Below are 16,300 nucleotides of genomic sequence, written 5' to 3'. Positions count from 1 at the left end.
TGCTTAAACTCTAATTTTTATTAAGTAATCAATGTAATACAGTTGTCCAATGCTGGGTACTTTGTCCTTTACTGCCAACTTATTAAAGAATAACCAAATCACTAATAAACACAACAGGGAACTAAGCTAAGAGAGGCCAAAAGAGGCAACTACTCCTCTGTGGCCATGACACAGTTGTGGTTTGAGTCTAACTCCCCCTCTCTAACTACCCCTGTACCACTGAACTGTGTGGCCTAACAGAGTGGAAGAGGGCTACAGAAGCCCTGAGGTACAATGTACAGAAACTACAGAGATATTTACTGATTTACATTTCAATACATTTGATTTAACTACACATACAATAAAGGAAGAATTAAACTTGTATTCAAAGACATGGCAAACCACTTGTCCTCCTCTCCATCCTCCACTTTGTCATCTTGTAACAGCATACACTACATGGGGGTCCAACTCCTTCTCTCCTCTTCTCTCCTTTTTCTTGGAGGTGAAATTCAGGGCAGCATAATTCAGTGCATCAGGATCTTGGTTCTGTACATTTAGAAACACCATAACATACAATTATAATTTACACTGTTTCTGAATTGCTTATATTTTCAAAATGATTTCACTGAACAAATAGCATTTACCTGATCATTTTGTAGTTGTCGTTGCGAGTCGGGTCCTGAATATGATATAAAACAGAGATGAGAGAAGATATCAACTGATCATTCCATTGTAGTGTTCACAATATAACTTTTACTGACTCTTTCAATTCTCAGTATATAGTTTGTCAGGGGTAGGCAACCCTGTTCCTGGAGTGCCACAGGTATTGCAGGATTTGGTTCCAAATAAGCACCACACCTTCCTAACTGAGCTAATTGATCAGTTCATTGATTTCCTAAATTCAACACACCTAGTCTTCCAGGTCAGTTAAACTAAAAACATGATGTTTCTGCGGCACTCCAGGACCAGGGTTGCCTACCCCTGAAATATATCACCTGCAATATGTCATGTGAAACATTTTCTATGTACGTGTAGTTAATAGCAGGCACCATATGAAATGGGCTCCATACCTGTGTTTAGTCTGTTTGCATCTCTTCTGCCCTTGAGGACCAGGATGAGGATGATTATCAATAGAACAGCAGTTACAACACCCAGGATTACAACCAGTAGGAAGAGGTTCATGGTTTCATCTTCCTCTATTACAAAACAGATTTAAATTAGATTCAGAACTATAAAAACTTCTACCCCGTTTGCTACCAATAGAGAATTATCAGGTCGCTATACGATGCTGTTATACTTTGTTTCTATTTTGTGGTACTTTCATGGTATATCATGTTAATACATTTATGAAAGATTCTCACTTAAAATTACAGAATGAACATACCTTCTCCATAGAGCTCTGTAGAGTCCTTGTCATAATCTTTGTGACCTTATGAACAATTAGGTGAGTTAAATATTCTACTGTTATTCAAACTGGGATATGATAGTATTGTATCTCTAACATTTAGTCAAAATATATCATATACCTAGAATAAATGGTTGTGCATTTGGTGTCATAGCAGACAATGTATTGAAAAGATTACCTTGGACCTTCAGGACAGTCGCATTGGTGAAGATGAAATATTTATCAATCATTCCACAGAAGTACAGACCAGAATCAGCTACTTCCACCTCTGTGATTGTGAGAAAGATCGTTATGTTGGTCATGACCATATCCATATGATTGCCCTGAAATCCATTTTGATGTTGAACAGTTGGCAAGGAGCTCCACATAGACGTGATGCACAGCGGCTCTGAGCCGTTGACTTGCTTGAACCAGCCAACATGTCCGGGTGTTGTAAGGACATTGATGCACTGCAGGGTGACATTTTCTCCTGAATGTACCACCATTAAGGGTGGCGGAGAGACACACACAACACGGGTCAGATCTGAAAGAGAGAGAACAAAAGTTAAGAAAGAGTTGTGAGTAAAACGTCACAACTATGTGAGAGACCAAATCTATTGATGAATCACAAAATCTGAACTGAAGATACAGTCACTTACAGAAGCCGTGGAGGACGAGAGCTGGTATATATATGCTTTCCATTCTGTGTTTAGATCTACACTGCTAGACCATGAATGAAGGACTGAATCTTCAAATAAGAGAGATGAAAGAAATTTGTGATTATGGGCGGGACATAATGATAACCATAGCTGAATACAATGACCACAGATACAAATCATCTTATCACCAACCACTGATGTTCCACTCTTGCATTTGGTTTGATAGAGAGAATGATAAGATTTCTTGTTGTTGAGTGTAGTTTAACATCATAGAGATTGGCAGACTTTTAAATAGTCATAATTGATCAAACATACAGTTGGTCAAACATATTTTGTCCACTTTAAAGTAATACAATTTGAAAAGTGTCTGGATTTCAGTAGATATTCGACATCTAAATCAGTTCTCACTGCGAGATTCTCCTCACAGTTGCGTTTATTTATTGTCGTGGGCAGAAGGACCTCCTGGAGTGGCTAACTATTGGCTGGAATTGGTGGTGGTTTGCCAATATGGGCACTCTTTTGACTGCACCAATAGATCACTGAATTTAGGAACTCTTGCAATTGGCAGGAGCAGTGTGTTGCAGTTGACCCACAGTATACCTGGAACGTATACGCCTGGAGTGAGAAAGCAGGTACAGAAGGTGAGTTAAATACTGAACAGATACAAAAGAACAGTACTGAACGTGAGAGAAAACCTATAGCTGATGACTAAATAAAGGGGGAGTAAACAGGGTATTGATAAAGTCTAGGTGTGCCTAATGATGGGGAGTGGGTGTGCATAATGATGGTTGCCAGTTGTGCGTAATGATGGGTTGCCAGGATCGGTGGTTAGTAAACCAGCGACATCGAGCCCCAGAGCGGTGGAGCGGGAGTAGACGTGACAATACCTTAAAGGCAGTGGCGAACCATGGCGATTGGACCTAGGCCTTAAAATGGGGAAAAATATTTTCCAAAACATTGTACCAAACTCAAAAATCAAGAACAACTGAGATAGCACCCACACTAACGTTAGCAGCAACAACAGCCACATTGCTTACACTACCTATGGTAGCCTAACACCATCACTATCACACTATCACCAAAAGAGACAACAGGAGCGCTGTTTCAACAGGATGTGTCACGAGTCCGACCGAGGGTGGTTCCCTTTCCCGGGCGGGTGGCGCTCGGCGGTCGTTGTCACCGGCCTATTAGCTGCCACTGATTGTCTTTCCTCCCCCTCCTTGTATGTTTAGTGGTAGCACCTGTTTATGTTTAATTAGTCTGTCTTTATTAGACAGCCGGCCTGCCTGGTTGTTGTGCGGGATTATTTCAGTGTAACCTTTGGCTCTGTTGTAGAGGTACGTGTTAGTACTTGGTCGTGTATTTTTCATTGCACATTTTGATTCCCTGTGTTTGGGAACGTAACTATTGTGAGCACCCTGTGGTGCGTTGGTGCTATTAAAGACGCACAGCATTGAACTCTCTGTCTCCTGCATTTGACTCCACACCCACGACATCCGGAGTATTACAGGATGTGTGTTTCACAGGCTCAAAATGCTGAAATGACAGCGACCGTAATACCTACCAGCTACAGCTAATGGGGATCCTTTTTTTTAAATACCAAGCTCATTTTGAGTGCACATTTTGCAAAAATAGATAGAAAGACAGCAGTCACACACAGCATGATGCCAAAGAATAAGCAGTCCATTCACTCTGATATAATATCCAGTAGGTCCCATTCATAAGAACACAAAAAAGTATTTCCCAATCCTAATGTACAACTATTACTTCCCATTGCAAACATTGTTAGCAAATTAAGCACACACACAAACCAGTGATTTAATGGTTAAATGCAACAGTGTTTCACTCTCATAAAACACACTAGTCTACAACAAACACTAGCTAGCTTAAACTGTGGGAAAACTACTGCTCGCTATGATTCGAATCATGATTCGAGAAAGGCGGAAGTTTCCGTATGTTTTTGTAAAAATGTGACTTGTTTCAGGAAACTAGGCGTTTGCTGCGCATCATTACATCACAAGAGAAGCATTTGAAAGTACCTTTTTTAATCAAAATGTTTCTTGGGCAGAAATGCCTTCTGGAATATGTGAACTTTCGTGTCCCTTAATAGCAAACTTGTATGCCATCTGTAAATACGTATTAAATTGTAAAGTAACGAGCCTAGTTTGTTGAGACACGGTAAAAGACAGTAATCTCGCGACTCGACATGATTCACTGAGATAATGGATGGGCCGAGAGATCGGTCTGCCATGTATAATTTGAGTGTAATCCTTTCTAACACATTCTTTTTTTTACAATATCACAAAGAACTGTGATAATGTTGCTAATGCTCTCGACTCTCGACTCTCCACCCTCTGGAGGAGCAAGTTTTGAAATCAGTGAAATGCCCGGTGGAAGCAGAGTATGATAGCTAAGGATATGGAGAAAATGTGGGCATTTGATTATGTGGAGGGAAGTTGAAAAGAAAAAACACAAAGGCTGTTATATAAAACACTTGTCTTCGGGTTTATTTCTTCAAACTAAGTGCAACCATGGCATCCGTGAGAGGGAGAAATATTCATCCATGCATATATTTAAGAGAGTCTAGCCAGCTACATTTTCAGATATCATACGTTTCTAATTTTGTCAGAAAGTAGTTCTAATTGCAAGTTAAAGCATACTGTTAGCTAGCTAATGTTAGCTGGCTGGCTGGCTGGCTGGCTCACTAGCTAACGTTACGAATATGATCTGTGTAGTAATGATATTTTCTGTCTCAGAGCCATTTGCATTGCTAGTTATAGCCTAATGTTAGCTAGCTAGCTAACATTTAATCTAGTTGGTTAGCTTTAGCTACCCGTAGATTCATGCAGGGTAGTAACATTATTAGTTGGGATTATGGTTCATTGTATCGCTATCTAGCTGGCTACATGTGTAAACAAAAGACTCCACTATGCAAGTAACCATTTCACTGTATTACGACACAAGGCGAGACCCAGATGCAGACACAGGAGGCAGATGGTTTGAGCTCTGGTATTTATTATAATCCAAGTGTCACGCCCTGACCTTAGGTATCTTTTTTTCCTTTAATATTTTGGTTAGGTCAGGGTGTGACGAGGGTGGTATGTGTGTTTATGACTTGTCTAGGGTTTTTGTACATCTATGGGGTTTTGGTATGTCTAGGTAAATGTAGGTCTATGGTGGCCTGAATTGGATCCCAATCAGAGGCAGCTGTTTATCGTTGTCTCTGATTGGGGCTCCTATTTAGGTTGCCATTTTCTATTTTGGTTTTGTGGGTTATTGTCTATGTGTAGTTGGATGTCAGCACTCGTGTTTATAGCTTCACGTTCGTTTTGTTGTTTTGTTAGTTTGTTTAGTGTTCTTCGTTTAAATAAAGAAGAATATATTCATATCACGCTGCGCCTTGGTCTCCTCGTTATGACGAATGTGACAGAATAACCCACCAAACCAGGACCAAGCAGCGTGAAAAGGAGGAACAGCACTTAATGGGGAAATGGACCTGGGAGGAGATATTAGACGGAGCAGGACCCTGGACACAGCCGGGGTTAGAGGAGTTAGAGGCAGCGAAAGCGGAACGGTAATACTATAAGTAGAAATACCGGAGAATAAAGGAACCTCAACGATATGAAGGCACGCGGCTAGCATGGAAGCCCGAGAGGTAGCCCCAATACATTTTTGGGGTGGGGCACATGAGGATATTGCATGAGTCAGATAAGAGACCTGAGCTTTCTGTGGGGAGCGCGTTACTGGTCAGGCAACGTGTTATGCGGTAGAGCGCATGGTGTCTCCAGTGCGCTATTCTAGCCCGGTGCGCTCCATTTCAGCTCCTCGCATTGGCCGGGCTAGAATGGGCATCCAGCCAGGAAGGAGGGTGCAGGCTCAGCGCTCCTGGTCTCCAGTATACCTCTTTGGACCAGGATATCCTGCGCCGGCTCTGCGTACTGTGTCTCCAGTGAGCCTTCACAGTCCAGTACGTCCTGTGCCTGCTCCCTGCACTCGCCCTGAGGTGTATGTCACCAGCCCAGTACCACCAGTGCGGACACCACGCATCAGGCTTCCAGTGCGCCTCCAGGGTCCAGTACACCCTGTTCCTGCTCCTCGCACTCGCCCTGAGGTGCGTGTCCCCAGCCCGGTACCACCAGTGCCGGCACCACGCACCAGGCCTACAGTACGCCTCGGCAGTCCAGTATGCCCTGTTCCTCCTCCCCGCACTCGCCCTGAGGTGCGTGTCCCCATCCCGGTACCACCAGTGCCGGCACTACGCACCAGGCCTACAGTGCGCATCGGCAGTCCAGAGCGTCCGGCGACAGTAGCCAGTCCAGAGCGTCCGGCGACAGTAGCCAGTCCAGAGCGTCCGGCGACAGTAGCCAGTCCAGAGCATCTGGCGACAGTACCCAGTCCAGAGCGTGTGGCGAAAGTACCCAGTCCAGAGCTTCCGGCTACAGTTCACAACCTCCGGAACCTCGATGGGCCACAGCCCGGGGTCTCCAGCGACGGTCCCCAGCCCGGGGTCTCCAGCGACTGTCCCCAGCCCGGGGTCTCCAGCGACGGTCCCCAGTCCAGAACATCCTGCGATGATCCACGCAGCAAGGGTCCCCAGCCCGGGGCCTACGGCGAGGATCCGCAGTCCAGAGCCTCCAACAATGATCCACGGGTCAGTGATACAAGAGCGGACTCAGTGTAAAGAAAGGGTGTGGCATCCAGAACCAGAGCCGCCACCGAGGTTAGATGCCCACCCAGACCCTCCCATATAGGTTTAGGTTTGCGGCCGGGAGTCCGCACCTTTGGGGGGGGGTTACTGTCACGCTCTGACCTTAGTTATCTTTGTTTTCTTTATTATTTTGGTTAGGTCAGGGTGTGACGTGTGCTTTTGTCTTGTCTAAGATTTTTGTATATCTATGGGGTTTTGGTATGTTTAGGTAGATGTAGGTGTATGGTGGCCTGAGTTGGTTCCCAATTAGAGGCAACTGTTTATTGTTGTCTCTGATTGGGGATCCTATTTAGGTTGCCATTTTCCATTTTGGTTTTGTGGGTAATTGTCTATGTGTAGTTGCATGTCAGCACTCGTGTTATAGCTTCACATTTTGTTTTGTTTTGTTATTTTGTTTAGTGTTCTTCGTTTAAATAAAGAAGAATGTATTCATATCACGCTGCGCCTTGGTCTCCTTGTTATGACGAATGTGACACCAAGAGATAGACAAAAGGCAGGTCGGGGACAGGCAAGCGTTCATAGCCAGGGCAGAGTCCAAAACAGTACAGGGTGGCAGGCAGGCTCGAGGTCAGCGGCAGGCAGAGTGGTCAGGCAGGTGGGCTCGGAGTCAGGGCAGGCAAGGGTCAAAACCAGGAGGATGAGGAAAAAAAGAGACTGGGAAAACCAGGAGCTGAGAAAAAAAATGGTTTACTTGGCAAACAAGATGAACTGGCACAGACAGACAGAAAACACAGGTATAAATAGACAGGGGATAAGTGGGGAAGATGGGAGACACCTGAAGGGGGGTGGAGACAAGCACAAGGACAGGTGAAACAGATCAGGATGTGACACACTGCATCGTTCACACCTTCTGTATCCTGTGCATGTGACAAATAAGCCTAGATTTTATTTGATATAGTGTGTTTACCAGAGACGGTAATGTGAATAACAACATGACCTGCACCAACGTCAAATTAGGATATAGGAGACAGCCTCCAATTTCTTAAATTCTCCTGTATATTACCCTGCTTTTAGAACCGTAAACTATTTTCTGTAATTAGCTCACCATTATCTTGTAAATAATGATCTTGTTATGATTTTATTTTCCTGAAATAATAAATACAAATTAGTTCAAGTTAAAACGTTGTCAGCTATATGATATGGTCATTATTTGGGTAGGTGGGTAGGTGCTCTCTTGTAGGTGTACTTGTAGGTGAACGATATACCATTTTCTAGCTCTGAGTATCTACTTTTATCCAATGTCAAAATCACAATTTCAAATGTTGCTGCATAAGACTGAATCGAGCCTGTTGGTCACAAATGGTCGGTCACAATGGACTCTATGAACAAGTCAAAATGTGATTGGTTGATTCCACTTAAACTCCAACATTCTGCTCTAATACGGTTGAATGGCAGATGTATTATATCAAGCTTCTGAGGGCCTAGTCAATGGTGAGCTATCTAGTCACATTTACCAGAGCAGAGACCATGAAAGAATAATCATGATTGGATCTTTTTTCTCTTTTTTCAAATATTATTGAAAAGATTAAATATATATTAAAAGGATATTCATATACAAATTCGACAACAATTATTTTATAAATTCTTAGGCCTTCTCTAAAGGCGTAGGCCTTGACCGTTCCTTACTGCCTAAAGGGGAGTGGGTTGTTAAAACAACAATATCTATCCTCTGAAAATGAAGGCCAGGCTTTTGCTAAACTTTACACTTCATCCAAAAAAGTGAAATTCTAACCTTCGCTGCATTACATTTGAAAGCATAGATAATATAAGATCAACACAATAGTGTCAGCCCAACAGGATGCTCAGCTCTGTCCAGCCAGTCTCTACTGGGTTATCTGGATTACGTCAAGCCACCACAGGGGCACTTACTGTAGCCCACCTTCAGCATATCCTCGCTGTTCACTGCAGAAACTCTGAAATCTGCTGAAATGCTATGCATCTCAGAAACTAAATAACCTCATTTGAGAAGTGTTGTTCTACAGAGGTAGACTGTTCCACTCAAGACACAGGTATTCAAAGAAGATGATAGCTATTAGGATGTTCGCACCACCGTGCACATTTTTCTTCTTGGAGAGAGATGGGTATATTTGATTTACTTTTGTTATGATGGCATGTACAGTATACCTTTTTTTTACTCAGACACTTTTGGCCATAGCCTTCATCAGGGAGTACAATGATCAAATACATTTTATTAACACTCGCAGACACTTTGAGGCATTCCAATCTTGTATTTCAATGTATATATAACAGTTAATATATTTGTATAAGATGTTGTCTTTTCTTTTGTTGTAGTTCATGCTGGGACTGAGCCCTCAGCAATACAACAGTCGAGTGGTCTTATGTCAGACAATGTTGGCGACACAGTGACTTTACAGCGCTTCTATGAAGGCGGCGTGGCCATTTATTTCTCCTGGTACAAGCAACCCTTGGGAGAAAAACCTCAGCTCATATCAACCATCCATAAGTATGACAAGGTTCCTACAATTTACATTGAGTTCAAGGTACCCCTCGATTTTTTTGTGCAAAGCCTGTCGGTCCAATGCTCTTAACCACTAGGCTACTATCCGCCCAACCTACTGACTTACCTGAGCTTATGCGACAAAAATAAAATACATTCTATTACACGGTAATAACCCCTACTGTACAATCCCTACTGTACAACTGTGCAGTGACACTCGCCATCCAACCTGACAGAGCTTGAGGGGATCTGCAGACATGAATGGAAGAAACACCCCAAATACAGGTGTGCCTGAAGAATCAAGGCTGTCATCACTGCAAAGGTGCTTCTACAAAGTACTGAGCAAAGGGTCTGAATACATACGTAAAATTGATAATTCACTTATTATTAAAAGAAACTTGCCAAAAGGCCTAAACCTGTTTTTGCTTTGTCATTATTGGGTATTATGTGTAGATTGATGAGGGGTAAAAAACTATTTCATCCATTTTAGCATAAGGCTGTAACGTAACACAATGTGGAAAAGCTAGAGTGATCTGAATACTTATCACGTCCGGATGTGATTACAGCCGAATGCACCCAATATCTTTTTTTTAACTGGCAAATAAAATCATGCAATCAAGTAATTCAAATTGAGCAGAGGCCAATTGATGATTGGAAAGAGACATACAGTTGAAGTTCGGAAGTTTACATACACCTTAGCCAAATACATTTAAACTCAGTTTTTCACAATTCCTGACATTTAATCCTAGTAAAAAATCCCTGTTTTAGGTCTGTTAGGATCATTATTTTATTTTAAGAATGTGAAATGTTAGAATAATTGTGGAGAGAATGATTTATTTAAGCTTTTATTTCTTTCATCACATTCCCAGTGGGTCAGATGTTTACATACACTCAATTAGTATTTGGTAGCATTGCCTTTAACTTCTTATGGCTGGGGGCAGTATTGAGTAGCTTGGATGAATAACATGCCCAGAGTAAAATGTCTGCTCCTCAGGCCCAGTTGCTAATATATGCATATCATTAGTAGATTTGGATAGAAAACACTCGTTGAATGATGTCTGTTTGAATGATGTTTGAGAACTCATATGGCAGTCAAAAACCTGAGAAAATATCCAACCAGGAAGTGGGAAATCTGAGGTTTGTAGTTTTTCAACTAATCGTCTATCAAATATACAGTGGGTCATATTGCACTTCCTAAGGCTTCCACTAGATGTCAACAGTCTTTAGAACCTTTTTTGATGCTTCTACTGTGGAGGGGGTAATGAGGGTTCTTTGAGTCATGGGTCTGGCAGAGTGCCATGAGTTGACAACGCGCGTTCACGTGAGAGTTAGACCTGCATTCCATTGCATTCCTACAGTCAAAGGAATTCTCCAGTTGGAACATTATTGAATATTTGTTAAAAACATCCTGAAGATTTGTTAAAAACATCCTAAAGATTGATTCTAAACTTTGTTTAACATGTTTCTACGAACTGTAATATGACTTTTCGTATGAACTTTCGCATGGAATTGCCCGTGCTTCGTGAGTTTGGATTGTGTACTGAACGCATGAACAAAAAGTAGGTATTTGGACATAAATGATGGACTTTATGGAACAAATCAAACATTTATTGTGGAACTGGGATTCCTGGGAGTGCATTCTAATGAAGATAATCAAAGGTAAGTGAATATTTATAATGCTATTCTGACATCTGTTGACTCCACAACATGGCAGATATCTTTAAGCCTTGTTTGGTCTCTGAGCGCTGTACTCAGATTATAGCATGGCGTGCATTTTCTGTGAACTTTAAAAAAAAATCTGACACAGCGGTTGCATTAAGGAGAGGTTTATCTAAAGTTCCATGTATAATACTTGTATCTTTTATCAATGTTTATTATGAGAATTTCTGTAAATTGATGTGGCTCTATGCAAAATCACCGGACGTTTTGGAGGCAAAACATTACTGAACATAACGCGCCAATGTAAACTAAGATTTTTGGATATAAATATGAACTTTATCAAACAAAACATACATGTATTGTGTAACATGAAGTCCAATGAGTGTCATCTCATGAAGGCCAGATACAACAAGTGTATCTTTAAAATGGTGTAAAATACTTGTATGTTTGAGGAATTTACAGCCAAATACAGCCAAATTTACAGCCAAATAGCTCCCATAATGCAGTACCTTTGGCTTCCACTGGATGTAAATAGTCTTTATAAAAGGTTTTAGGCTTGTTTTTGTAAAAATGAAGAAGTAGTTTAATTTATTCAAGGTGTTCCTCATAGGGACTGTAGTCTGGTGGCGCGCGTGAATGAAGGCGCACTCTTTATTATTTATCCGGTATTGAACATACCACATTCCGTCTTATATTTTATTGTTTATTTACATATTAGGGTACCTGAGGTTTGAAAAAAACATTGTTTGACTTGTTTGGATGAAGTTTTCCGGTAACTTTTTTGATTCCTTTGTCTGTATTCTGTTGCTCCCAGCCTATAGACAAAGACTAGAACAGGAAGGTCTGTTCAACGCTGGTCCGACCAATCTGATTCCACGCTTCAAGATAGCTTCGATCACATGGATTGGGATATGTTCCACACTGCGTCAAACAACAACAATGACGAATACGCTGATTCGGTGAGCGAGTTTATTAGCAAGTGTATCGGCGATGTCGTACCCACAGCAACTATTAAAAAATTCCCAAACAAGAAACCGTGGATTGATGGCAGCATTCGCGTGAAACTGAAAGCATGAAACCACTGCTTTTAACCAGGGCAAGGTGACCAGAAACATGACCGAATACAAACAGTGTAGCTATTCCCTCCGCAAGGAAATCAAACAAGCTAAGCGTCAGTATAGAGACAAAGTAGAGTCACAATTCAACGGCTCAGACAAAAGAGGTATGTGGCAGAATCTACTGTCAATCACAGATTACAAAAAGAAAACCAGCCACGTCACGGACCTGGATGTCTTTCTCCCAGACAGACTAAACAACTTCTTTGCTTGCTTTGAGGACAATACTGTACTACTGACGCGGCCCAGCTGGCTGGTGTGTTTACGGACATATTCAATCAATCCTTATCCCAGTCTGCTGTTCCCACATGCTTCAAGAAAGCTAAGGTAACTGATCTAAATGACTACCGCCCCGTAGCACTCACTTCCGTCATCATGAAGTGCTTTGAGAGACTATTCAAGGACCATTTCACCTCCACCCTAGACCCACTCCAATTTGCTTACTGCCCCAATAGGTCCACAGACTACGCAATCGCAACCATACTGCACACTGCCCTAACCCATCTGGACAAGAGGAATACCTATGTGAGAATGCTGTTCATCGACTACAGCTCAGCATTTAACACCATAGTACCCTACAAACTCATCATCAAGCTCAAGACTCTGGGTCTCGACCCCGCCCTGTGCAACTGGGTACTGGACTTCTTGACAGGCCGCCCCCCAGGTGGTGAGGGTAGGTAACAAGATCTCCACCCCGCTGATCCTCAACACTGGGGCCCCACAAGGGTACGTTCTGAGCCCTCTCCTGTACTCCCTGTTCACCCACGACTGCGTGGCCATGCACGCCTCCAACTCAATCATCAAGTTTGCAGACGACACTACAGTGGTAGGCTTGATTACCAACAACCACGAGACAGCCTACAGGGAGGAGGTGAGGGCCCTCGGAGTGTGGTGTCAGGAAAATAACCTCACACTCAACGTCAACAAAACAAAGGAGATGATCGTGGACTTCAGGAAACAGCAGAGGGAGCACCCCTACTATCCACATCGACAGGACGGAGGGTAGTAAGTTTTAAGTTCCTCAGCGTACACATCACGGACAAACTGAATTGGTCCACCCACACAGAGAGCGTGGTGAAGAAGGCGCAGCAGCGTGTCACCAAAAGCACACAAACTTTTACAGATGCACAATCGAGAGCATCCTGTCGGGCTGTATCACCACCTGGTACGGCAACTGCTCCGCCTCAACTGTAAGGCTCTCCAGTGGGTAGTGAGGTCTGCACAACGCATCACCGGCGGCAAACTACCTGCCCTCCAAGACACCTACACCACCCGATGTCACAGGAAGGCCATAAAGATCATCAAGGACAACAACCACCCGAGCCACTGCCTGTTCACCCCGCTATCACCCAGAAGGTGAGGTCAGTACAGGTGCATCAAATCAGGAACCAAGAGACTGAAAAACAGCTTCTATCTCAAGGCCTTCAGGCTGTTAAACAGCCACTACTAACATTGAGTGGCTGCTGCCAACATACTGACTCAACTCCAGCCACTTTAATAATGGAAAAATTGATGTAAAATGTATCACTAGCCACTTTAAACAATGCCACTTAATATAATGTTTACATACCCTACATTACTCATCTCATATGTATATACAGTACTCTAAACCATCTACTGCATCTTGCCATCTTTATGTAATACATGTATCACTAGCCACTTTAAACAATGCCACTTTATATGTTTACATACCCTACATTACTCATCTCATATGTATATACTGTACTCTATACCATCTACTGCATCTTGCCTATGCCGTTCTGTACCATCACTCATTCATATATTTTTATGTACATATTCTTCATCCCTTTACACTTGTGTGTATAAGGTAGTTGTTGTGAAATTGTTCGGTTAGATTACTCGTTGGTTATTACTGCATTGTCGGAACTAGAAGCACAAGCATTTCGCTACACTCGCATTAACATCTGCTAACCATGTGTATGTGACAAATAAAATTTGATTTGATGTATTTTGAACGAGTTGAACGGGTTGATTACTGAATCAAACACGCCAACTAAACAGACTTTTTGGGGATAAAAAGAAGGACTTTATCGAACAAAATTACAATTTGTTGTGTATCTGGGACCCTTGGGATTGCAAACAGAGGAAGATCTTCAAAGGTAAGTGATTTATTTTATCGCTATTTATGGTTTTGGTGATGCCTGTGCCGGTTTGGAAAATGTTTTTTAATGCTGGTGTATGTGGGGCACTGTCCTCAGATAATAGAATGGTATGCTTTCGCCGTTAAGCCTGTTTGAAATCTGACAAAGCGGTTGGGTTAACAAGAAGTTAAGCTTTTAAACGATGTAAGACACTTGTATTTTCATGAATGTTTAATGTTACGAAGTTTGTATTTTGAATTTCGCGCTTTGCAATTTCATCGGATATTGTCGAGGTCGGGCACTAGCGGCACGCCTAGCCCAAAGAGGTTTTAAGGTTCTAGACAGCATCTTCTTTTGTTAGAGTGTACAGTGCACTACTTTTTATAAGGGCCAATATGGCTCTGCTCAACAATGGATCCCGGTCAAATGTAGAGCTCAATATTTGGAAGCACACTTGTCATTTGGTTGATGTTGTAGGTAGATAACAGTTTTAGGAAATGTCAACTAAACCTTGAAAGTGCATGTTCTTACTGCACCCTCCTGTCCTGCTAAACAATGAGGACATGAAACCCGTGGGCCATAAGTGTAAGAGGTCAAATTGCAGCTGAGACATTTTGTTATCAACTTCATCTAAATCTCTCTGTTCAGAACAAATACAGAAATTGAAAAAGTGCATAATGACCAAAGATATCACAACACTTATCACAAGCCTTAGAAACACAAACACAATTTTTATTGTTTATTTCAGTATTGTTTTTTATCTATTTCACTTGCTTTGACAATGTAAATATATGTTTCCCATGCCAATAAAGCCCCTTAAATTAAATTGAAATTAGAGAGAGAGCAAGTGGTGTGAAGTGAACAGAGAGAGCATGAGAGAGGTTAAGAGAGAGAGACAGAGAGACATTTCAGTGTTGTGAGAGCTGATAGCTCCAAGTCTAGTCCAGAACCTGGTGTAGTTTGGTAATAGGTTTGGCCAGGTATTTTTAGTCTGGTGGTATGGATGGATGGAAAGAGGTGTGGCCTGATTGTGGTGTGAAGAGAACAGAAGGAGAGAGTGAGTGGTACGAAGAGAACAGAGAGAGGGAGGGGGTGGTTGAACAGAACAGCAGATCAATCAGTGTGGTGAGAGCTGAGCGCTCCAGGTCAGTTTTAGTGTCTTTCAGGCTGCTCGTCTTCATCAGAGAGAGAGAGAATGAGATGAGTTTACCACAGAGGAATTTAACTAGGCCTATCTGTGTCGCTATTATACACACCAGAAAATGTTTGCACTCAATTTGTTTATTTATTGGTTATTTCCCTTTAAATATACAGTACAGTACACTACCACAAGTATTATGAGTTTGGTTAAAAGCTCCCCAGTTTGTGGCAGTTCTGTTGTAGTTTGTGTCCTAAATCTTATGTACTTTAACAGCAGATACTTATTTAACAACTGCAATATCGAGAGCATCCTCTCGATATTGCATCACTGGTACGGCTTTTGCTCGGCCTCCGACCGCAAGGCACTACAGAGGGCGTACGGCCCAGTACATCACAGGGGCTATGCTGCCTGCCATCCAGGACCTCAACACCAGGCGGTGTCAGAGGAAGGCCCTAAAAATTGACCCCAGCCACCGCAGTTATAGACTGTTCTCTCTACTACTGCATGGCAAGCAGTCCTGGAGCGCCAAGTCTAAGACAAAAATGGCTTCTCAACAGTTTTTACCCCCAAGCCATAAGACTCCTGAACAGTTACTCATATGGCTACCTGGACTATTTGCATTGTGACCCCCCCCCCAACCCCTATTTACACTGCTGCTACTCTCTGTTTACCATATATGCATAGTCACTTTAATTATACATTCATGTACACACTACCTCAATTAGACTGACCAACCAGTGCCCCTGCACATTGGCTACCCGGACTATCTGCATTGTGACCAACCCCTCTTTACACTACTGCTACTCTCTGTTTACCATATATGCATAGTCACTTGAACCATACCTACATGTACATACTACCTCAATTAGCCCGACTATCCGGTGCCTGTATATCGCCTCACTGTCTTTTTACTGTTGTTTTTTATTTCCTTACTTATCCATTGTTCACCTAATACCTATTTTTTTACTTGAAATTGCACTGTTGGTAAGGGCCTGTAAGTAAGCATTTCACTGTCAGGTCTACACCTGTTGTATTCGGCGCACGTGACAAATAAACTTTGATTTGATTTGAATTAAATCTTATTTACACAGAATT

General features: G+C 42.3%; 1 protein-coding gene across 1 annotated transcript; it reads right to left on the bottom strand.

Annotated features, from left to right (window-relative positions):
* On the bottom strand, nt 1–2,096 carry LOC135510556 (uncharacterized). Its single transcript, XM_064931572.1, has 6 exons — nt 2,023–2,096; nt 1,563–1,907; nt 1,364–1,408; nt 1,050–1,175; nt 624–658; nt 1–525 (listed from the first exon to the last, which is right to left on the bottom strand). The coding sequence occupies exons 1-6, from the start codon at nt 2,063–2,065 to the stop codon at nt 412–414; spliced, it is 708 nt and encodes a 235-aa protein (XP_064787644.1). The 5' UTR covers nt 2,066–2,096; the 3' UTR covers nt 1–411.
* Between the last annotated feature and the right edge of the window lie 14,204 nt (nt 2,097–16,300).

Source organism: Oncorhynchus masou, chromosome 23, assembly GCF_036934945.1.
Source record: "Oncorhynchus masou masou isolate Uvic2021 chromosome 23, UVic_Omas_1.1, whole genome shotgun sequence".
In the NCBI taxonomy this organism is placed as follows: domain Eukaryota; kingdom Metazoa; phylum Chordata; class Actinopteri; order Salmoniformes; family Salmonidae; genus Oncorhynchus; species Oncorhynchus masou.
The sequence above is the reverse complement of the archived record's forward strand: the minus strand, read 5'-3'. Positions and strand labels throughout refer to the sequence as shown.